Source organism: Panicum virgatum, chromosome 7N (genome assembly GCF_016808335.1).
Source record: "Panicum virgatum strain AP13 chromosome 7N, P.virgatum_v5, whole genome shotgun sequence".
NCBI lineage: Eukaryota > Viridiplantae > Streptophyta > Magnoliopsida > Poales > Poaceae > Panicum > Panicum virgatum.
Window position 1 is genome coordinate 26,633,352 of NC_053151.1, and position 24,277 is coordinate 26,657,628.

The 24,277-nt window shown below is 46.8% G+C and overlaps 2 protein-coding genes and 1 long non-coding RNA gene across 3 annotated transcripts; 2 read left to right on the forward strand and 1 right to left on the reverse strand.

The window, feature by feature from the left end:
- The first annotated feature begins 275 nt into the window (after positions 1–275).
- LOC120683360 lies at positions 276–1,356 on the forward strand. Its single transcript, XR_005678781.1, has 2 exons — positions 276–750; positions 856–1,356. It is a non-coding gene; the product is annotated as an uncharacterized LOC120683360 (long non-coding RNA).
- Positions 1,357–11,231: 9,875 nt separating this feature from the next.
- LOC120683351 lies at positions 11,232–12,671 on the forward strand. Its single transcript, XM_039965429.1, has 2 exons — positions 11,232–12,185; positions 12,269–12,671. The coding sequence occupies exon 1, from the start codon at positions 11,244–11,246 to the stop codon at positions 12,144–12,146; it is 903 nt and encodes a 300-aa protein (XP_039821363.1). The 5' UTR covers positions 11,232–11,243; the 3' UTR covers positions 12,147–12,185; positions 12,269–12,671.
- A 3,170-nt stretch (positions 12,672–15,841) lies between these two features.
- LOC120683356 (peflin-like) lies at positions 15,842–16,944 on the reverse strand. The gene is made up of 3 exons (XM_039965433.1): positions 16,883–16,944; positions 16,592–16,810; positions 15,842–16,153 (listed from the first exon to the last, which is right to left on the reverse strand). Exons 1-3 carry the CDS (start codon positions 16,925–16,927, stop codon positions 16,040–16,042), a joined length of 378 nt encoding a protein of 125 aa, XP_039821367.1. The 5' UTR covers positions 16,928–16,944; the 3' UTR covers positions 15,842–16,039.
- Positions 16,945–24,277: the final 7,333 nt, after the last annotated feature.

The following is a 24,277-nucleotide window of genomic DNA, read 5'->3' on the forward strand; positions in this document are numbered from 1 at the left end:
CTTGAGGGCTTGGGTATTTTTTGGGACATAGGCCGACGGTTTGAATTTTGAAAGAAATTTTGATCGGCTCCCATTCACCCCCCCTCTGGTCGCCGGCTTCGGTCCCTCATCCACAAGTTGCTCAGGTGTGCATTCAGATTACCTGGGGCCGAGTTTGAAAAATGCACATGTCTCTCATCTCAAAAATCTGACGCATTTCTCCAAAGAAACAGTTTATATCCAAGATTATCATTTCCATTGACTGAAGCACCTCCGGCTGGAGCATTGCCTGGAAGGCGTCATGCCACGTGGATCTGCGCTGCCAAGTCTCGTGACGCTCGACATCCTCTTCTGCTACAATCTCAAGGCAATTTTCTACTACAATCTCAAAGTCGTCTTTTAGTTTCGAGCTCCCATGTCTTCGGAGGATACACCTCCAGGAGCTGCCCCTGCTGGAGCATCTTCGCGACGACGACGACGACATCCTGGCCGCGCCTGCGTGGGAGGAGCTCCATGTCCGCGGGTGCTGGAGCTTGCGCCGCCTCCTGCGCCTCGACCGGCGACCAGGCAAGAAGGCCGTGACGGTGAGCGGGGAGCGGGCCTGGTGGACCAAGCTCCGCTGGGACGACCGGGATGACTCGCACCGCGGCAGCTACGAGCCCAGGCTTCCCCCGGCATCCGCCTCCATCCGCGAGCGCGTCATCATCAAGACCTACCTCAGGTGAAGGAACTGAGCCATGCCCAAGCCGCAAGCTCACCCAGTTACACAAGGTACGCGATGTGATTTTCAGTCAGCATTTGCTTGCCGTATCATGTACTAGCATTATCCACCAAATCAGCTTCCAAAGTTATTGATTAGATTTGTCGATTCCACAGACCACAGCATCCTCCGTCGCCCACTCACCCACGCCGCCACCAATTTCATGCGCCCGTCCAGAGTTTCACCACCATGCTCGCCCGTCCGCGTCGATCTCCAGTTTCCAAATAAGAGGTTTGGTTTGTCTGCTGGCTGCTTCATCGTCCGGCCGGCGCATCCAGCAGGGTGACCGAAAATACCAAAGAGTGTGACAGCAGCTCAACCAGATTGCAGTGTTTGATGCTTCAACGTGTGTTTTCTTTGATCAGTTCGTGCAGTGACTTTGATTTGCTTGTTTGCCGGTGTGAAAATTTAGTGTCTGTTTTAGTTTGTTCGTTCCCATTCATAATCAGCAAGGCCACCTCGGCGTGCTAAATTATATTACTACTTGTGTGCGTTTGCTGCAGTACGTGTTGTTGAACTTGCTGTTATTATTTGATTATATACATATGGATTGAATTGGTATGTAACTGACGAGTCTACTTTGTGTGAAATCAATAAAGTTTGTTTAATTTAATTAATTTACTGCGTGTTGCTTGATCTAGTACTGGATGTTTGCTTCGTAGGCTCATCGGCGCGGCTGCTAATATAATCTGCTAGCTATCAAGTAATAAATTATGCTTAAATAGCGGCGGCACACCGTGGATCGAGTTTTTTTTTTTTGAAAATGAAAATGTTGTCTCGAGTTTCAATCAGCAGATACTCCAGACGTCACTGGGTAACTTATTAGTTTAGGAAGAATCACAAGGTGGAAGTAAAGCACCAGTAGGCTGCAGATTTGTCTGAAACCTTTGTTGCTTTGCTCTTTACGTTTGAAACCTTTGTTGCTTTGCTCTTTGCATCTTTATTTTTGTTTCTTTATAAAGAGAAAAAGAGAGAACACTGCCGGATGTCCAAATTTACTCTTTAGTTTGAAGTACTAATAACCCTCCGACAGCTCCCATTATTCGAGTATACTCTCTCTATTTTTATTTACATGTCGCATTAGGATTGTTGTCCTAAGTCAACAACTTTGACCAAATTTATAAAAAAATAATATTTATAATACCAAATTTATTTTGTTGAATCCGCAATGAAACATATATCTATAGTGCATACGTTGGGCAGTATAGGTGTTGCTATATTTTTCTATAGACTCGATCAAAATTAACTAAGTTTAACTTATGACAAACCTAATACGATATGTAAATAAAAACGAAGGGACTACTATAATGCTCTTCATAAACCAACAATCAAGGCTTCCAATGAACACCGAGCATAGCTTAACTTGTACTATCAGCGAGCGCGTGCTTCCTGCATTTATTGTTGTTGCTGCTAATAAACAATCATTATATTATGTCCCATAGGCCCAGTTAATTTCATTCCTCCTGTGGACTCATGGATGGAGGCCCAACCCAGTACGACTATACCCTTCTAGTTGCATGGCGTCGGCCTGCCGTGCCTTCTAGGCCGCTCCGATTTATGGCTTTAGAGAAGTTGCACACAATGTCATAACGATAAAGATGAAGTCCATTTCATAGATATATATAAATTGATAAATTAAAAGCTTTGCTCGCGGTTGGTTGAGCATCCTGGATAAGTGAGATTTGTTTGCATTTTTATTAACTTATCTCTAAATGACATTATTTTCCGTGGATGGTTGGGAAATGATGATCCATCAGGTCATGGTTTCAGGCGTGACGCTAACGTCCATGCGTGCGATGTCACGGCAGGATCGGAGTTCGCACGTGCGCATGGGCCATCGCACCAACTGGGAGGACCAAATCCGAGTGATATGCCCCGTGTCGGTATGTGAGGACCAAACCCGAGTGACATTATTTATCATTTACATATATTTTTTGTAATTAAAATAAATCTAGCTTCTTGTGATAGAAAACCGAATGGATAACTATATATATATGGCAGGATCAAGTTCCATACATATACATACATATAGTGACATCCTAATGAAATAATGAGCAATAATATCAAGGAAAAAAAACTTACAACAAGAAAGCCTATCAGAGATACATAGCTTTATCCTGGAAATGAAGGCCCCACACTTCACAGGCAATCGACCGGGAGTTGCGTACGCCTAGAACTCAACATCTTCTTCAGAAATCTTCATAGCATCTTTCTCTTCTGATCAGTGTTGATTTAACAAGTGTGAGTACATATCGTACTCAGCAAGTATATTGAGAAATAAATGACATAAAAGACTTAAACAAGGATAAAGATTGGCTGAATAAAGCGATAAGCATTTGAAATAACAGTTGACATTAACAGCCTATTTACTAAACCATGTATGAAACCATCCCACATTTATGAAAAAGAAATTGAATACTAAATAATAAATCAAGCTTGAAACATTAAATAACTGAATTAAAGCTATGATTTCAATTAAGTAGACATGTGAGGGTCCGAGCCGCTCTTTACCGTGAGCCCGGCTGATATATCAGTTTTCACTCTGTAGAGGTTGTACACCTTCACCACAAGCCATGTTACCCATCACGCGGTGTTGATCAGGCACACTCACCACACTTTCTTAGATATGACTACATAGGTACACTACGAGACCTTGACAAAGACTCCCTAACCAGTAGTAGCCCGCTGAGATTTTAGCCGCTAGGCGAGTGCACCCTCCCCCAAAGCGAGCGTACCCTGTAGGCGTACCAAACCCTTTTGGCAGGCCGAGTACCCCTCTTGAACCTAGTTCCATCTCTTGCGCGTTTCAGTAAGCTACTAACAAGTTAGAGAAACCTAATTAATCAGTCAAAAGACCAGAGCCATATAGCCCTTGTGGTTGCGCTGTTTTCCCGAATAGTCGCTCCATGGTTGATTTTAATTAATTTCACCGATTCATCACATTGTTCCAAAAGATATAAAATCATGTCTCAAGTATTGTTTTCATAAACTACCCATAACCATTGTTAAGCAACTATGCAAGCTACCCAAAAGATTTTATAAAAGTAACCCGGCTATTCAAGGACAAGAATGAACAATAAGGATAATAGAGACCCATTAAATTAATGCATGCAAGCATATAATAAATAAAAGTTATTGGGACAGATATATGATTAAGGAATATACTTGCATTTATTCCAAATAATAGCTGCTCAGAGTCTTCAACACTTACTCTTGAAGCTCTTAATCTTCACATCTCTCGAACTGGGCTTCTTCTACTCGCGACAAGCATCGGGCACAAACATACAAGAAACAAACAAAACAAAGCACAACTAAGAATAGTGCATCAAAACAAAAGAAAAGCATTACAAGAATGCACTAAAGGATATGGCTTAAAGCTACAATCACAAGAGCGTGAAAAACACTGAAAACGGCACTACAGTTGAAAAGATACAACTATCGGAATATTTATGTTATAACCGAATAGAAGACTATAAACTAGATTTATTTTAATTATTATAAGTGCGGAAGAAAAGAATGAGAGGGAGAAGCTAGGCCGGTGTCGTGCTAGGTCGAGGGAAGTAGCAGTATGAGTCTGCGAAGTTCGCGACGGTGAGGCCAATAGAAGAATTGAGCTAGCGGATGGTGAACGGGCCGTTTGATAGCATGTACACAAGAGAAAAAGATGGATTAAGCAAAATTTGATCGGAGAGCAAGATTAAAGAATGGGGAACTGGACGGGAACAAAACAAGTTGAATCTAGTCCGGGAAGAAAAGAGAGGATTTTAATAACTTAGAATATATTTTTGGGCTTAAAACAAATCTAGAAAAGTTCCATGAAAAATCCTGGAAATAGTTTGGGACACGAGGAGTCCAAATAAAATACTTGAATCTCGTGAAAAGAAAGAAAAAAATCAATAGCTATCACCTACAGAACTTATTTCAGCATAGTATCATTTCCATACAACGATAACAGAGAATAATATTTAATATTTACATCCAAAACAACTTGGAACACGATATGGTACAAGCCCCTTGGGCTAAACAACAAGTAGAAATCTTGCGAAGTGGTAGCTAGGGCGTCAAATCTTCATCTCCGGTCTTCACCATAGGCAACCTTGAGCGAAGCAATGTAATCCTTCTGACGTAGCATCTTCATGATCGGTCTCGAGCTTCAAGTTCGGACCTGCAACTAATGATCTACCCCCAAGGAACGGGATAGGACCACATCACCATCCGCAATGCGCAATTTTTAAAGTGGACTATACTAGTGTACAAAAGTGACAAGGAATGGCTTAGAGTTTTCCTATGCAGCAGCAGCAAGTAGCAAAGTAGTTCCATCATCCACATCTCCAAGACACGGGCCGTCACGGCATTCTAGGTTCTCGGTCAGCACACACCTTCCAAACCAACCCAGGTCGATGTGAGAGCTCCCTTCCCTCACACCTCAGCCGTCCGAAGACAGGAAGTAACCACTAGAGTGAGGTAGAAATCAAGTAACACTAATCTAGTCAACGAAGCAGGTTCAAGAGATGTCCATGACCTAGTCAGTGAAGCAGGTTCAAGAGATGTCCATGACCGAGGACGCGGCTATACGTATAGTTTTAAGTCTGCAGAGCTTGTACACCTGGACGAGGCGAAGACAGATAGTCCGTCGACCGCCTGAACGACACCCCACCAGTAGAAGACACTAGTTACGGCACCATCCTACTTTCCCTAATCTTGAGCACATCCTCCCGCAAGAGGTCGACCCGAGACTATGAAGCCTCCCCACCTGGACCCCGCAAGGTCCTGCGTCTCGAGGAACATGAGGTCAGCAACTTCTTCCCCTACACTGATACTCTATCCTCCTATAGGCTTAATACCGCATTTGCTAGCCTCAGGCCAACCCACCCGCATAACGTTTAACATAATTCCGTCACCAGATCCTACTGGCTCGGTCCTTACTTGTCGAAGCGAGCGTCATCGTCCCAAAAGCGTATCCACCACAGTGGTCCGCAACTGCACCCATTACAGGTATTGCCACCAACTCCTTAACCAAGTAAACCACCAAATGTACCCATGACAAGTACTCTGTAAAGTGTGCCCAAAATACACACTCCAAGCACTCCAATCTGAGGATTGGGTTAAATTATGCTCACCCCCACTAAAAGCCCTAATCACCAACTCCTCGGAAAGTATCTCCAACACACGCCAAGAATCCTCTCCATCCATCCCACATATACACATGCAAGCAAAGTATAGCATTTCAGGTATATAAAGCGGAATATGATGTACAAGGTAAAGGAGTACAAGTAAGGCTATGCAGGGTTATCATGATCATCCAAGCGAATAAATAAATCTCTAGCATACTAGATTTGCAATGGATAATAGGTATTCAAATTTAGGATGGGCACAAATCTAGAGCAAGGTCCTTTTCTTCATCTTCTGCTTCTAAGTCAAGGTTGACGAAGTCATTCGAGTCTTCCACGTATCCTAATATACGGATGCAAACAAATAACGATATTCTACTAGCAAATCAACTCCAAATAAAGAAGCAAATAAGATCCAAATAACAACAAATTAGGAACATAGGAAGACTTCTCAGCAGGTTAGGGGCCACGTGTCAGTTCTGGATTGGTCCACGTATGGCTGAAGATGTCATTAGTGGTCTTGCTGATGTCATTGTTGACCAAGTCAATGGTCAGAGTTGACTAGTCAATGGGATCAATTGGGTCAGCTAGGATCCACATCTCAGCATGTGGACCCCCACGAGTTAGGTGGGACCGGATTGTCAGGCAAATGTGGCGCCCACGTTGACTATGTCAACAGTCAAGGGTTGGTCAACGATCAAACTAACAGGTGGGTCCTACTTGTCAATGTAGTCAACAGGCAAACTGGGTCCACCCATATAGTGGGCCCGACGCATCAGTTAGTCGGGTCATGGGTCTTTTAGCAGGTCCTACAAGTCAGTCGCCCAGCATCCTTGCGAAGCCGAAGTAGTCGCCGGCGGATCGCCGAGTGTTTCCGCGAAGCTGCTAGCCTTGCGTGTGCATGGAGTGAGTTTGATTCAAATTGAATTTTGAGATGCACATGCATGGGGAGGAACCTGATGCCTGATGCTCTGCTCCATCTTAACTGTGCGCTGCTATTCCAGGTTGCTGCCTCCTTTTTCTAAAGCAAAAAGTCAATTTTTGGTCGTCCAACTATTGCCCGAGTTTGATTTTGGTCATGCAACTCCAAAACCGGGTATCCTAGACCATCGAACTATCAAAACTGTTCATATTTGACCATTCGGCTATGTTTGAAAGGTGATTTCGCTGACGTGGATGACACGTGGCAGTGGGGCCTACATATTAGCCCATTTTCCTATCTTCTCCCTCATCTCTCTGTTTCTTCTCTGTTTTCATCTGCTCGCCCGAGAGAATAGAGCAGGTCGGGGCTCGGCCGCAGCTCGGCCGTGGCTCGCGGCGGCGCGTCACGGCGGGCGGAGCCCGGCTCCTCCCCGGTGGTGGCCCACTCCCCATGCCCTCCTCAGCGGACCTTGGCCGTGGCTCCCGGCGCGCAGACTCCCGGCGGCGCGGCGAGCCGAATCCAGGCGGCAGCCCGCGGGCAAATCCGGGGGCGCGGCGGTGCAGATCCAAGCGGCGGCAGTGGAGGATGCCACGAGCGGCGATGGTATCAGACAGCGCTGGCGCCTCGAGCATCGCCCCCATGTCGACGCGTCTGTGAGGCGCCACGGCGAGCGGACCGTCCGCAGGTCAAGAAGTTCGGACGTCCGAACTTCTTGACCTACGAACGGCCCGCTATTGGGAGCGGACCGTCCGCCATTACGCGCGGCAGCAGCGGCGGGGCATGCGCTCGTGCACGCGGCGGCGCGGAATGTCTTCCCCGCCGGCGGGCCAAGCTGGGGTCCCTTGCTGCCCCGCGCCGGTCGCAACTGCCGCTGCCCCCGCGCCCGCACCGGCAACCCCTGGTGTTCCACCGCCGCAGGGCGCCCCTGCTCCTCGACCAGCTCACCGCTTGGTCCACGCAGCTCGACTGATGATGTACCGACCGTCGGGATCCGGCTCGCTCCTCTGCCGCCGGCTGTGAGCTCGAATCGACCGGCCTGCGCAGGAACAAGGAGGGGAGGGAGGCGACACGGAGGAGGCCGAGGAGGGAGGGAGTCGGCCATGGACGTGGCGGCTGCTCCACCCCTACTCCAAGCCCCTGCTCGTCGGAGAGAGAGGAGGGAGACAAGAAACAAAGAGATGAGAGAGAAGAGAGGAAAATGGGCTGACATATGGGCCCCACTGCCATGTGTCACCCGCGTCAGCAAAACCACCTTTCAAAATAGCCGAATGGTCAAATATCAATGGTTTTGATAGTTCGATGGTCAAGGATACCCGATTTTGGAGTTGCATGGCCAAAATCAAACTTGGGCGATAGTTGGATGGTAAAAAATTGAACTTTTTTCTTTTCTAAGCAATGAAGACATGCCTCCTCTCGACTTTGACTTGGATTCCGAATACAGGCCTTATTTTCCTCTGACTCTGCTTCGGAGGCGAGGCACGTAGGCTTGTTTGGATCGAGTCCTGGTAGGCAGCTCGCTGCCTGGGCAGATCTCAGCCCCAGGCGATCAAAATCAAACGCCTAGGAGCAATGCCTGGCCCAGGCAGCTTTGCCAAGCCTCCAACCAAACAGGCCCTATGCAGCGTAGCTGCCTGGACTCCAAAACGGAAAAAAATTCACGTTGGTTCTGCCTTGGACAGGAAACCAGCTGTAAGATAGGCGTAGATGGGAACGGAAGCCGGGCAAAGCCCGGACTTCTGCACGGTGCTTTCCTTTGTTCATCCCGGAGGTCGTCAAAGCCTGGCAGCGACAGCGGCAACATGACAATCGAGGCCCATGAGTAGTCTATATATTTCCTCTACGTATAGCAGCGGCAGTATCTAGACAAGCGAGAGTCTGAAGTTACGAACATGCAATGCCTTCGTCATGTTAGGATGAGTTGGGATTGCACCCGTGGATACGATTTTTTTTAGGGGTGGGTGCTGCATTTGATATACGTGTGACAGCCAACTTGAAAAAAGAAAATTTCGGTTGTATCGTCCTGGTAAAGAGACCACCAAATCATCACGTACACAAACAGTACTTGAAATGTTTGAAATAAACTCATATTTTCATATGTAGTTTAGATTAGCCTGTACCTGGAATCCATTTTTTTAAAAAAATCCTTCTCTTTCCCATGCCCAGTGTTAATGCTAACATTTTCACTCCCAAATTCTTTATTGTTGCCATTATGAAATACATTTGTTGATAAAAAATGCATAACAAATTGATTTTATTTGTCCATGAATATGGATGTAATAGTATCGGCATTTACCTTAATGCATCTTTACTGTCATCAGAAAGTGTGTCAAACATCGTAAGTACAAAAACTTCCTTCTAATTGATAAGAAATGAACTCTAGGACTCAACGTGAGAATGAAAATAAAAGAAAAGAGCACAAAAGAGAAGACGATTAACTAACTGCTAAACCTTGAGTGCAAGTTGTTTGATGAAGCATTTAACGAACCCCTTTTTATTTGTGCGGCCAGGCTGAATGGATATCTCAACAACCCTGTATATCATAACTTGGAAGAAAAACTTGACCGGTACTCGAGCTATATCGAGCATCGCTCGGGATGTAAGTATCAGGAAATATGGTCCCTGGGACCATGGAATAGAGGTGGACATGAAGCAGGCAGCAGCAGTGCTGGGAAATCGGTTCGACATTAATGACATGCTGCATATCAAAGTGGCTGAGCAGCTCGGGCTACTCGAACATAAATACGACATGGTAGACGCTGAGCTGCGCTACTATACCTACGACATGGAGAAGAAGCAGGATGACAGTGTCTCACCCTTTGAGCTAAACTATTCCATAGCTCTTCAAATAATGCAAAATCTATACGGACCAAGAAGTACCTGCTGGTGATTCAGAATCTTGACAGGCCAATAAAGCCCATCAATATTTATGGTACGACAGAGGGCTTATGGCTTCCTGCCCCTAGGTGGAAAGATTCTTTCTGGATCGTATCCACCACCTCCCAAGATGTCTATGACAAGAGCAACAAGCCAGATGAGCCTCGCGTCATCAAATCCTTTTCTGGGGATAATATATTGATTCTCACACTGCATTCTCTGAAACAAGCGGCCAAGTACATCTCTGTTGCGGTTGGCCATGGAGAGGAGAAGTATTGGCATCATGTGGCAGTCCAGTGCTTTCACTACGCCACCATGCTGCTGCTTATTCCCTGCAGTTCCAATGTTGACCCGCCAATGTGTGATGCCCAGGCTGATGTTAGCTCAGATGTGTTGATCCGCCAGTGGGCTGCTCAAGGCATCCTTCCTGTCATGAAGCCAAGTGTCCAAGAAAAAATGGGGGAGGACACTGACGGCTACCACTGTCAGTACTATGGTGATGATATATATCAACTTGGAAATGTCATCCTCGAGGCTTTTCGGGAGTATTCGTTGCTGCAGCTGCCTTTTTCTCCTGCAACGAAAGATGATGAAGCCACAATATCTGCTGCACACTTCCTAGCATATCATAGCCTTGTTGTAGAGCCCCTCGCATCCGATGAACTCTGTGAGGGAAATCACTCTCAGTTGGAGCACATGCAATGGATCTCACATGTGGGCGACCAAGGATGGCATGTAAGCAGAGATTGGTTGAGCCAGGGGTCCAGCGGCCCGACCACACTTATTATAAGGCATTGCGCGCAACAGTCGAGGTTGTTCATGAAGCTTGAATCTGATCATTTCTTGGCCAAGCTCCCTTATCTGCGTGTTCTTGATATTTCCTACACTCCAATAGAGTCACTTCCTCCTTCAATCTGCTGTCTCCGGAAACTCCAATTGCTTTCCCTTAGGGGCTGTTATAACCTCAGATACTGAAATTGCTCTCTGTGAAAAGAACAGCAACAAAAAGCTCAACTTGCTCTACCTCGATCTCTCCTATTCAAATATAAGCACATTCCAGTGCGACTTCTTCCATAGCATTCCTACCCTAAAAGAGCTTCTGCTTGTGAAATGCTCCAACCTTGAGGAGCTGCCACCCTCGGCTCTTGCATTATCTAGTCTTCATTCATTCTCACTGGTTGGTACACCACATATAAAGCGATTGTCATTGCACGGATGTAGTAAGCTAGAATCCGTGGACAATAAGGAAGTTGATGCTTTGGAGGAGCTCGATCTATCTGCTACGGCTATCAAGGAGCTACCAGACAACATCCCTAATCTGCCCCAGCTTAGGCGATTGCTTCTCAGGGGGCGTTCCTTCCCTGAGACGATTCCCTTGGCATAAGCTGCATAGATTCCCAGATGTGTTTTGCTTGGATCAATGCTCATCAGATGGAGCTGTTAATCATGATTGCAGTACTCCACAAGTTGCTCAGGTGTGCATAAGTGATTCCAGATTGTTTTATAGCTTCAATGATGCCACCAAGGATTTAGTAAGGGATGGAAGAATTTTGAAATCTTTCCATGTTCAAATTACATCATACAGGATGAAGAGGGCATGGTGAAAACCAACAAGCTTCATGCGTCATTGGCAGCCTATGCTAATGTAAACCGTCGCTATCTGACAGATGGAGTCTTGATGGTGTCAATGGATGACGTGCCTCCCTTTCGGGAGAGTGAGCGTCACGTGGAGATCTCAGCAGTGGAGCGGTATCCCCATGGTCTGAAGTATCTTCTAGAAGTCACTAAATCAATTAGCATGTCAGACGATACTCACGTCTCCCGCCTCAATGATCTGAGTCGTTTGAATATGCTGGAGGAATGCAAGCTCCAGCGATGTCATCGGGTGGTGCATGTCTTTTATGATCTGTGGCTAGGGTGGAGTCTGGAGAATGCACTTGTCTCTCATCTAAAAAGTCTGACACATTTCTACAAAGATTCGGATTTTGATTATCATTTCCATGCACTGAAGCACCTCCGGCTGGAGCATTGCCCGAGGTTGGAATGCGTCATGCCACGTGGATCTGCGCTGCCAAGTCTCGTGACGCTCGACATCCTCTTCTGCTACAATCTCAAGGCAATTTTCTACTACAATAGAGACTGGTCTTCTAGTTTCGAGCTCCCATGTCTTCGGAGGATACACCTCCAGGAGCTGCCCCTGCTGGAGCATCTTCGCGACGACGACGCCGTCCTGGCCGCGCCCGCGTGGGAGGAGCTCCACGTCCGCGGGTGCTGGAGCTTGCGCCGCCTCCCGCGCCTCATCAACCGACGCCGTCCTGGCCGCGCCCGCGTGGGAGGAGCTCCACGTCCAGGTAAGAAGGTCGTGACGGTGAGCGGGGAGCGGGCCTGGTGGACCAAGCTCCGCTGGGACGACTCGCACCGCAAGAGCTATGAGCCCAGGCTTCCCCCGGCATCCGCCTCCATCCGCGAGCGCGTCATCATCAAGAGCTACCTCAGGTGAAGGAACTGAGCCATGCCCAAGCCGCAAGCTCATCCTCAGGTTAGCTTGCCATTTCATATACTAGCTTGATCCACCCAATCACCTCCCAACATTATTGATGATTAGATTTGTCGATTCCACAGCAACCTCCGCCTCCAATCTCATGCGCCCGTCCAGAGTTTCACCATGCCCGCCCGCCGGCGTCGATCTCCATTTATTCCAAATAAGAGGTTTGGTTTGTCTGCTGGCTGCTTCATCGTCCGGCCGGCGCATCCAAGCAGTGTGACAGCAGCTCAACCAGATTGCAGTGTTTGATGCTTCAACGTGTGTTTTCTAGTGTTGTGTGCTTGCTTTGATCAGCTCGTGCAGTGACTTCGATTTGCTTGCCCGTGTGAAACTTGGTGTGTCTGTTTTAATTTGTTCGTTCTCATTCATAATCAGCATGGCCACCTCGGCGTGCTAAATTGTGTGCGTTTGCTGCAGTACGTGTTGTTGAACTTGCTGTTATTATTTGATTATATACATATGGATTGAATTGGTATGTAACTGACGAGTCTACTTTGTGTGAAATCAATAAAGTTTGTTTAATTTAATTTGCTGCGTGTTGCTTCATCTAGTACTGGATGTTTGCTTCGTGGGCTCATCGATCGGCGCGGCTGCTAATATAATCTGCTAGCTATCAAGTAATAAATTATGCTTAAATAGCGGCGGCACACTGTGGGTCGTGTTTTTTTTTTGAAAATGAAAATGGTGTCTCGAGTTTCCATGTAAGTAGGAATTCCTAATTCGAGGTGTGTAGACTCGAGTCTGGACACTGGGAAATGTTTCCGATTGGATATCTTGAGCCAATTCGGCTCTTCTTCGCAACCAATTCAATCAGCAGATACTCCAGACATCACTGGGTAACTTATTAGTTTAGGAAGAATCACAAGGTGGAAGTAAAGCACTGGTAGGCTGCCGATTTGTCTGAAACCTTTGTTGCTTTGCTCTTTATGTTTGAAACCTTTGTTGCTTTGCTCTTTGCATCTTTATTTTGTTTCTTTATAAAGAGAAAAAGAGAGAACACTGCCGGATGTCCAAATTTACTCTTTAGTTTGAAGTACTAATAACCCTCCGACAGCTCCCATTATTCGAGTATACTCTCTCTATTTTTATTTACATGTCGCATTAGGATTGTTGTCCAAAGTCAACAACTTTGACCAAATTTATAAAAAAATAATATTTATAATACCAAATTTATTTTGTTGAATCCGCAATGAAATATATATCTATAGTGCATATGTTGGGCAGTATAGGTGTTGCTATATTTTTCTATAGACTCGATCAAAATTAGCTAAGTTTAATTTATGACAAACCTAATACGATATATAAATAAAAACGAAGGGACTACTATAATGCTCTTCATAAACCAACAATCAAGGCTTCCAATGAACACCGAGCATAGCTTAACTTGTACTATCAGCGAGCGCGTGCTTCCTGCATTTATTGTTGTTGCTGCTAATAAACAATCATTATATTACGTCCCATAGGCCCAGTTAATTTCATTCCTCCTATGGACTCATGGATGGAAGCCCAACCCAGTACGACTATACCCTTCTAGTTGCATGGCGTGGCCTGCCCTGCCTTCTAGGCCGCTCCGATTTATGGCTTTAGAGAAGTTGCACACAATGTCATAACGATAAAGATGAAGTCTATTTCATAGATATATACAAATTGATAAATTAAAAGCTTTGCTCGCGGTTGGTTGAGCATCCTAGATAAGTGAGATTTGTTTGCATTTTTGTTAACTTATCTCTAAATGACATTATTTTCCGTGGATGGTTGGGAAATGATGATCCATCAGGTCATGGTTTCAGGCGTGATGCTAACGTCCATGCGTGCGATGTCACGGCAGGATCGGAGTTCGCACGTCCGCATGGGCCATCGCACCAACTGGGAGGACCAAATCCGAGTGATATGCCCCGTGTCGGTATGTGAGGACCAAACCCGAGTGACATTATTTATCTTTTACATATATTTTTTGTAATTAAAATAAATCTAGCTTCTTGTCTTAGAAAACCGAATGGATAAATATATATATATGCCAGGATCAAGTTCCATACGTATAGCGACATACTAATGAAATAATGAGCAATAATATCAACAAAAAAACTTACAACAACTAAAAAGCCTATCAGAGGTACATAGCTTTATCCTAGAAACGAAGGCTCCACACTTCACAGGCAATCGACCGGGAGTTGCGTACGCCTAGAACTCAACATCTTCTTCAGAAATCTTTATAGCATCTTTCTCTTCTGATCAGTGTTGATTTAACAAGTGTGAGTACATATCGTACTGAGTACATATCGTACTCAGCAAGTATCTTGAGAAATAAATGACATAAAAGACTTAAATAAGGATAAAGTTTGGCTGAATAAAGCGAAAAGCATTTTAAATAACAGTTGACATTAACAACCTATTTACTAAACCATGTATGAAACCATCCAACATTTATGAAAAAGAAATTGAATACTAAATAATAAATCAAGCTTGAAACATTAAATAACTGAATTAAAGCTATGATTTCAATTAAGTAGACATGTGAGGGTCTGAGGGACCAAAGGGGCGACCAGAGGGGGGGGTGAATGGGAGCCAAATAAAAATTTCACGACCTGAAGCGATTTGGTCAAGTCCCAAGTGAACACACAAACCCTCACTTCTAGAGTGTGCAAAGTGTAGCTATAGCAGAGCTAGACACCAAGCAAATACTCTAGAAACAAGCTGCGAAAAGATCGGATCAAAAGCGAAGAGTAAGCACCAAAAACAGCATGGTATACTAACACCGGTTAAACCGACGTGTGAAGAAGTACTCCACCGGTTCAACCGACGTCACAGATCCGGCAGCAGAGAAGAAGCACTCACCGGTTAAACTGACGCTATGGTTTAAACAGCGTCGGTTCAACCGATGATAGTGCACCGGCTAAACCGACAAAATCCAAAACGAACACCGATGCAGTTGTCCAGAGAGACCTCAAAATGGACTAGTGAACACCGGTTGATCCGACGTTGAACAAAACCTATACGCCGGTGCAATGATCCAAACCCCAAAACCCTAACAGACAAAGAACCTACTCACCGGGTGAATCGACGCACCATATCACAAGCGTCGGTTTAACCGGTGATAGGAGACACTACAGTAAACGGTGGATTCACCGTCGGCCGTAAAGGCGTCGGTTCTGAACAGTAGCCGACGTTTTTAACTTAAAAGCGTCGGTGGACCGACGGTTTTATCCGTCGGAACTATTTCGACGCCTTTAACCCAGTAAAGCTGTCGGTACCGACAGTTTTATGAATTAAAGCCGTCGGGGGCACGAGCCGACGCCTTTAACGCGGGGACCGCCCCGTATAGCTGTCGGCTGACAACCGACGCCTTTAACACGTTACAACCGTCGGCCTGGCCCACCACCGACGCCTTTAACCTTTAAACCCGTCGGCCCAGCCAAAGTCACCGACGCCTTTAAATTTTTAAAGGCGTCGGCCTGGCCGACCACCGACGCCTTTAGACTTTAAAGCCGTCGGCCCCATATTCGTGAACCGACAGTTTTAAATTATTTTTTTTACCGCCCCTGTTTTCTTTCTCTCCCTCCCCGGCTGGGAAGCCTCCGATCCATACAGAACACACACCCTCCGATCCATACAGAACAATAGACACAGCATCCGATCCATACAGAACAATAGACACAAGCATAACCTCCGATCAACAGCAATAAACACAAGCATAACCTCCGATCCATACAGTCAACAGCAATAAACACAAGCATAACCTCCTCAACAGTAATACATGTCCAAAATCCACATAAACACAAGCATAATATCTCACATAAACATGTTCAAAGTCTTCTAAGGTGACAAATTCAAGTTTCCCCGCAAGGTGATCAATCCATCGCCATGTCGTGGTTCGAACCTCCGCCACTCGCACCTCCGCCACTCGCACCTCCACCGCTCAAATTGAGAAATATGTCGCCATCAGGCGTTCCTTGACGGGAACCCTACGAGAAGCAAACACAACCGTTTAAGCCTTGGGGTAAGCAAATTTCCTATAGTAGATAGGAAAATGTACATATCCTGTTGCATTTGGCAGGCAAAGATTTTATCAAGGCAAAACGGGAATGGATTTATCGATAGCAAAACAGTGGCTACTGAGTCAATCATCTTGGTAATGTAAATATGTTGGGGGCTAGTTTATCAGGCCCTCTGCAACTTTGCATTAGTTCCAAGGTAAATCACTAATTAAAGCTCCAAGGGTAGTGTTTTCTCTGTTCTGGGTGACTAGTATGGGTAACAATTGCTGAGCTAGTTGAGACGGAACCATATATCTTGGATCACAGCTCAGTACTAGTAGTTGAGGTAAAATTAATGAGAAGATCGAAACGTTGAGCTGAGGTACTAATCACAGAAGTGAAGAAAGCGGCTAGCTATTGTCATACCGCTGCTGGTGGAGGAAATGGTGCTGGCGGAGTCTGCCACCACGGACCGAACGGCGGCATTTGTGGGAGAACACCTGTAGAAGCTTGGCCTCCAGACCGAGATGCGCCCAACATCGCCATGAATCCCTGAGGTGGTGGAATATATGCTTGGCCACTCTCGGAACCTTGTGATTGCTGCGGCATACCGAACTGAGATCCGGTGCTACCCCCAGCCAAGAACTGCATATGTAAATTATTGATGAGATCTTAAGAAAACAGATGATCGCCTCATGTTACAACGTAAGATATTACCTGTGCCATCATCAAATACTGCATCTGTTGCTGCATCTGTTGCATCTGCTCTTGGGTACGTCTCAATTTCTCTTTTAATTCATTTGTCTCCGCAGTAGACTGACCGACTAGAACTGGCACTGGAGCTCCGTCGTCTAGAATAAGCCTCACGATCCACATACCCATCGCCCAACCCAATTCTACAAAAAAAACACAAGTGTTATGAATCGATAATCATTAACTTATAAACCATCAATATGTTTACATACCTCCCATGCGGTAGACCTCCGCCGGCGTCGTACGCCACAGCCACATCCAACGGCTCCTTTAAAAAATCCACATCATCGCCATGGCTCCTTTTGAAATACTCAGCATATTTTGCCTACCATACATTGAGGTCACGAATAGATGTAATATGACTTCATGGAAGATATAACCAACACTGAAGATACTTACCATTTTCTCCATTGCTCCCTCGTCAATCAATTGCTCCGGGCGATCTGGGTCTGTGCCTTTGCGCGCCTTGAGGTAAACCTCGAAAAAAGTAGGACGGACACCGGTTTCAGCTTCCTGCAATACCAAAATCCAACAGTTTAGGTAATACAAGTTTTTGATGTAATAGAAAAATGATTGTAGTAATTCATACCAATCTTTGCTCCTTCCGCACATGTCCCTCTGGTCCATAGCGGTGCAACCCAGGCTTGCTCAACCGATTTCTGCGGTTTCTATCCGAAATGTCTTTGTACTCCTGCGACGCCCAGTACTCGCAAAGCCATTCCCAAGCTTCCTGGTCCACACAGACCCAATCCACGTAGCTCTGCAAGTACTCCTCCTTACTGAGGTGTATTTTCTTTGCTCGCTTGTTGGTCATAGGCTTCCACAACTTGGTCTTGAAGTACACGGTCACAGCTTTGATCCGTGCTTCAGAGAAGGAGTCCTTTGTACGTCTTCTCGCTGCATTATGGAAAACGAACCTCGCATATGGTTAATATAATTTATTAACGGTCGTCACCCATTTTCAAAACTACAACAAATCGAGAACATATACAACAAATCGAGCAACCCATTTTCAAAACTACAACAAATCAAAACTACAACAAACATGTGTTGGTGATGCATATTGTTTAAATCCCTTTTCACATTATTAGGTAACCTATACAGAGAAGAAGAAGAAGAAAATACCTTGGTACGGTGGCGGTGCCCGAACAGCAGAGGCGGCAGCGGTGGCGCGACGGCCGGGCCTGTTGGTCAGAGGCGACGGGGGCGGTGGACGGAGCGGTCGCCGAGCTGGGGATGGGCGGCGCCCCTCCTGCCTCTGGGCGCGACGACCGGCAGGGAGAGGCGGAGAAGAGGGCCGGGGACGCGCGCGCGCGGTGGACGAGGCCGAGAGTCAACAATGCCGGTGGACGGCGTGCTCGCCGAGGCCGAGCAGCCTCGCGCCGCCGCCAAGCTCACCCTCGCGCGCCGTCAACCCTAGCGACGCGGGCCAGCACGGACGCTGGCCATGGAGGCGGCGGAGAAGAGGGCCGGGCACGCGCGCGCGGTGGAGAAGAGGGACGGGGAGGCGGCGGCGCGGGCGCGGGCGGTCGGCGGTGGCGGCGGCGCGGGCGCGGGCGAAGACTGGGCGCGGTCAGCGGGCCTGGCGCGGTGTGGAGAAGATTGGAATGAAAGCGACCCTCGGCGCGGTGTGGAGAGATTGGGGAAAGCGACTCCGGCCTGGTGGGTCCCGCGATAAAACCGTCGGCTCTACCCGACAGTTTTAATTATTACCGTCGGCCGACCCTCGTAGCCGACGGTTTTAATTAAAAACGTTGGCCTGCCGATGCCTTTAACAGAAACCGACGGTTATAAAATTATAACCGTCGGGGAAGGACCACCGACGCCTATAATTTAATTATTACCGTCGGCCCCGACGGTCTTAAATCGGCCGACGGTGAACCTTGCGATTCCTGTAGTGAGAAAACTCTGTTCGAGTCCAGAAACAACTTTTCAGCCCGCGACTCTTGACGAACTCAACGATCGAGAGGCCAAATCATGTCCAAACCTCGCCAAACTTTGTAGGCATGATCACAACGGACTTGTGAACACATCCACGGAAGGAATCGATGAATCACTCCATGGTTTGGGAGGAATCGAAGAAATTTCGAGCAAGAATGGGGTTTTCTCAAGAACACAAAAACTTCGATTCGAGGAGACTCGTGATTCTGGGGGTTGTAGCACTAGGCTAGATGGATTAAGATTGCTCCAAGGAGTCACCAAGTCATCAAGAAGTAGCCCATCATCTCGTGCTCAAGAATTGACAAAGAAAAATCAAAATTCAACCAAATGAGGCACAAGATGAACAAAATTGAATCAAAGTCAAAACCCCGGAGGGCACAAGGAGGAAAGGGCCTCCTTTCCCATCAAATCTCAGTACAAAAATCTCATCAATCCATACCTCTATTCCCTAGAGAGGAGAGGGAGGGAGAAGAGAAAGAGAGACAGGAAGAGGGGGGCGGCACCAGGAGGAGGTGGTGGCGTGGTGCTGGTTTTTCTAGCGCCCGGGAGAGAGGAGAGGGGTGAGGGGTATTTAAGGTGCCCACGCAGGGGTCCAAAATACCCCTAGACTCAAACTAGAGACTTAAACGCCCGTAGGGGCTAAACCGGAAATATTTACATGATCTCATCCGACGGCCGAGATTTTTTCTTCGAAACGAAGTCTTCTCCACGATGCCGCCATGTCGATGAAGATCCGGTTCGCGGCTTTGGAAGGTCCGCGAAACCCGGGTAGGTGGCTGGTTTTGAGAAAACCACCAAAACTCCACACGCGGGAAGATTCCCGCCTCCACACCGTGGCCCTGGACGCCGTTCCCGCCTCGGCCTCCTGATGGCCCTAGACGCCGCCGACGCCCGTCACCTCCTCGCCCGCAGCGAGGCCCTAGACGCCGTCACCTCCGCCAATCCTGAGACCGACGCCCGTGCCTCCACGACTTGGCTTCTTCAACCGCCGTCCACCTCCTTGGTTTTGTGGCGCAAACCAAGAAACCCGCCTTCCGTCGACGCTGGCGCCCTTGATCCAGGAGTGGACGCCACAGCTGTCGTCCAGCCCGAACTCCGGTCCCGGCTGTCCTTCACCGCCGTCCACCGCACGGTCCATCGGCCACAGCACCTCCACGGCAGCTCTCCGTCGACACTTGACGCCTGTGTACCTGCAACCAAAGACCAAGCGCACGATCACACCGTACGGTTGACAATTCACTCATCACAAGCAGGATAGAGTACTCCACATTCCTCAATCTCCCCCTTGATGAGTGCATTGTCAACACACCACAAACGAACCAAGAGAGAAACAAAAACAGAGAAGAACAAAGAAGCAAGAAGGAACTTGGACAAGTGACTAAAGCTCGAAAGAAGCAAGAACAAGTCACTCGACCAAGCAGAGATCGATTCAGTAAGACAAGGGCAACGGCTCAACGCAATCGATCAAACACAAGCATGACTCCTCAAAGACAGAGGCAGGGCTCGACACAATCATGCCAGAAGCGGAGGAAAAACCAGGAGCTAATCAAAGCAGAAACTCCCACTGAAATGCATTTCCCCCTTACCAGTGCAACTCTCACCACATGCATGCACTCTCAAAGCCCTGTGCACAACAAATTTTTGGTTCTCTCAAAAATCAAACAATTAAACTCCCACTCGTTCGATCAACTTCTCCTGCTTGTTGGCACATGCACACATCAAGGCTAAACAGACCTAAAGCTCCCCCTGAAACTGAGACTCCCCCTGAACATATGCTATGCGATGAATGCAATGCAGGAGGTGCAAGTGAAAGCATTCAGGGATACAACGATATGAGTAACAACTAGTCACAAGCACGTGTGCATTCATAAACAAGACCTGCATCTAGCTCAACAGGGTATATCAAATCAGTCTAGAGCTAGGCAAGTTCAGTTTAGGAGAAATAAAAGCATCACCCAAGATCTAGCACTAACAAGTAGGGAATGGAAGGCAGTGCTAATCAAACTCATACAGGTGAGCCAAACCAGCCAAAAGCATGTTGCAAACATTCATTTTTCGATCAAATTTATATCAAGCAATTCTTAATACCAGGGGTTGAAAGCTTGTCATGCTTTACTTAGCAACGAGGCCAAGCCTATGTCAAAGGCAATCAGAAGCTTAAGGCACTCGTTTCAGTCATGCACAGCCTTGCCCAGGTTCTCACAAGTGCAAAGTGAGCCGTTCCGAAAGCTAGATCAGTGCGACAAGCAATCCCACCTGGATCTTTTCATTTCATTTCAAGCACAATTCAAGCAATTTTATCAAATTTAGATCATGTCTAGTATGAAATGCTGAACGAAAGACTACACTAGCATGAATGAGATAGCAAAGCATATCAACACACCCTAACATGCTAGTAGCCAAGACAGGGTGACCATGTTTTCAAATTTTCAAATCAAAATAGCTTAACTCAGATGATGTCATATACACAGTGGAGCAAGCTATTCATGATCACGTTTATAAACTCACACTAGCAAGCACTAGGAGATCATAGTACTGTATACAAGAATGCTAGTGCAAGTGAGGCAATGCAAAATGCAAAAATGTACAATGCATATGCACAATGCAACTACCAAACCTAGAAAACTAAGAGAAAAACAAATAAACCCTACAAAGCTAACCAAAGAGAAGTCAGCGATCAAAAGGGGTAACAAACCCCAAGCTCCCCTCGCAAACGAGTAAAGGTGTCCTGCTCAAGTGGTTTGGTGAGGATATCTGCAGTTTGCCTCTTTGAAGGGACATGGATCAAGTCTATGTGGCCTCTCTCATGATTGTCTCGCATGAAGTGGAACCGGATATCTATGTGTTTGGTTCTGGAGTGTAGGACAGGGTTCTTTGCAATGCTAATAGCGGACATGTTGTCTATAAAGATGGGAACCCTATCAAAACTCAGTCCATAATCCTACAAGGTTTGTTTCATCCAAAGTATCTGGGAGCAACAGCTAGCAGTGGCAACATACTCAGCTTCTGTGGAAGAAAGCGCTACGCTAGCCTGCTTGCGAGAGGACCAAGACACCAAAGATGTACCGAGAAATTGACAGGTGCCGGATGTCGACTTGCGATCCAACCGACACCCACTGAAATCGGCATCAAAAAAGCCCACCAGAACCAGAGAAGAATCCGTAGAGTATCAGAGACCAAACTCAGGGGTGAATTTCAGATACCTGAAGATGCGTTTCACCACCTGCCTGTGGGAGGTGCGTGGCAAAGCCTGATACCGCGCACAGAGGCCGACGCCGAACTGAATGTCCAGCCGCGTCGCCGTCAGGTATAGGAGAGAGCCGATCATACTCCTGTACTCCTTCTGGTCCACCACCTGACCGTCCAAGTCCTCATCAAGCGCCGTCGAAGTGCTGATCGAAGTCGGCTGAGGTGACAAGTCACTCATGTCGAACTTCCGCAGCAAGTCCCTGGTGTACTTGGCTTGATGGACGAACGTGCCCTGAGGAGTTTGCTTGATCTGCAGCCCAAGGAAGAACTGCAACTCACCCATCATACTCATCTCAAACTCCCTGGACATCTGCTCAGAAAACTTGGAGACAAGAGCGTGAGAAGAGCCACCAAAGATAATATCATCCACGTATATCTGAACTAATAGAAAATCAGTGCCAGACCGCATGAGGAACAAAGTTTTATCCACACATCCCATTTTAAAACCCTGAGCCAGCAAAAATGTTTTCAGTCTATCATACCAAGCTCTAGGTGCCTGTTTCAAACCATAAAGTGCTTTCTGAAGTTTATAAAAACGGTTTGGAAACTTGGGATTTTCGAAACCAGGGGGTTGTTTCACATAAACCTCTTCTTCGATAAAACTATTTAAGAAGGCAGATTTAACGTCCATTTGGAAAACTTTAAAACCCTTAGAAGCAGCAAATGCAAGAAAAATCTAAATCGCTTCCAAACGAGCAACAGGGGCAAAAGTTTCATCAAAATCAATCCCTTCTTTTTGGCGAAACCCCTGGGCAACAAGATGAGCCTTGTTTCGAACAACCAACCCATCCTCACCCTGCTTGTTTTTGAAAACCCACTTCGTTCCGATGGGATTACAAGCAGGTGGAGGCTCGACTAAAACCCAAACTTGGTTTCTTTCAAAATTTTCAAGTTCCTCATGCATGGCATTGACCCAATTAGAATCAGAAAGAGCGTGTCCAATATCTTTGGGCTCAAAAGAGGCAATAAACCCTAAATGAGCAAAGCCAGCGATACTTGTTACCTTGGACCGTGTGACTCGCTCATTGAGGTCACCTAGCATCTGTTGAGGTGGATGACGACGCTGAATGTGTCGCGGTGCTTCCCTTGTTGAAATCATCTCCTCCTCAATCAAAACTGGTGTCTCCTCATGTGTAGCTTGGGAAGGCTGAGTCACCTGCTCGATCGCCCCCCGAGAAGTGGATGTAGTCAGATCAGGGCACTCATCATCGTCCGAGCTTGTGGCGGAGGCGACTGGGTCCACAGCGCGTGTGGTAGCCTCAGCATCACCCTCCGCAGCTTCTTCCTCCTCATCTTCAAAGATGGGAGTGCCGAGCTCATCTCCTGCAACTTCAAAGACAGAAGAATTGCACGGTGCAGTCTCGTCGAAAGTGACTTCACAAGTCTGTCTAATGATGTTAGAATCAGCAAGCAACACACGGTATGCTCTGGAATGAGATGCATAACCGAGAAAAATGCCGTTAGACGAGCGAGACTCAAACTTATCAAGATTTCCTTCTTTCAGCACAAAACACATGCAACCGAAAACTCTGAGATGGTCAACACGGGGCTAGCATCCGAATCGCAACTCATAAGAAGTCTTATGCATGAAAGCACGCAAGAAAATACGATTGGACACATAACAAGCGGTATTGACCGCCTCAGCCCAGTACTTTCGAGGAGTCCTATGCTCGTCGAGCATCGTCCTCGCCATCTCAACCAGCATCCGATTCTTCCGTTCTACAACTCCATTCTGCTGTGGAGTGTAGGGAGAAGAATACTGGTGTTCAAGCCCTTGATCACTGCAAAAGGTGTCAAAATGAGCGTTTTTGAATTCTGTGCCATTATCACTGCGAATCTCCCGCATGGCCTGGGGTAGCTCGTTTTTCAACCTCAAGATCAAGTCTCGAACAAACTTGAAAGCCTCATCCTTGGTTCTCATGAAAAAGACCCAAGAATAGCGAGAAATATCATCCACGATCACAACAACGTACCACTTCCCATCAACTGACATCACCCTAGAAGGACCAACTGTGTCCAAGTGTAGCAACTCTCCAGGGTGAGTGGTCATCACCTGATTAACAGGCGGATAAGAAGTAGCAATCATCTTCCCGTGGCGACAGGGATGGCAAACAAGGTCCTTTTCAAACTTCAATTTCGGCAATCCTCGGATTAGGCCAAGTGAGCTAA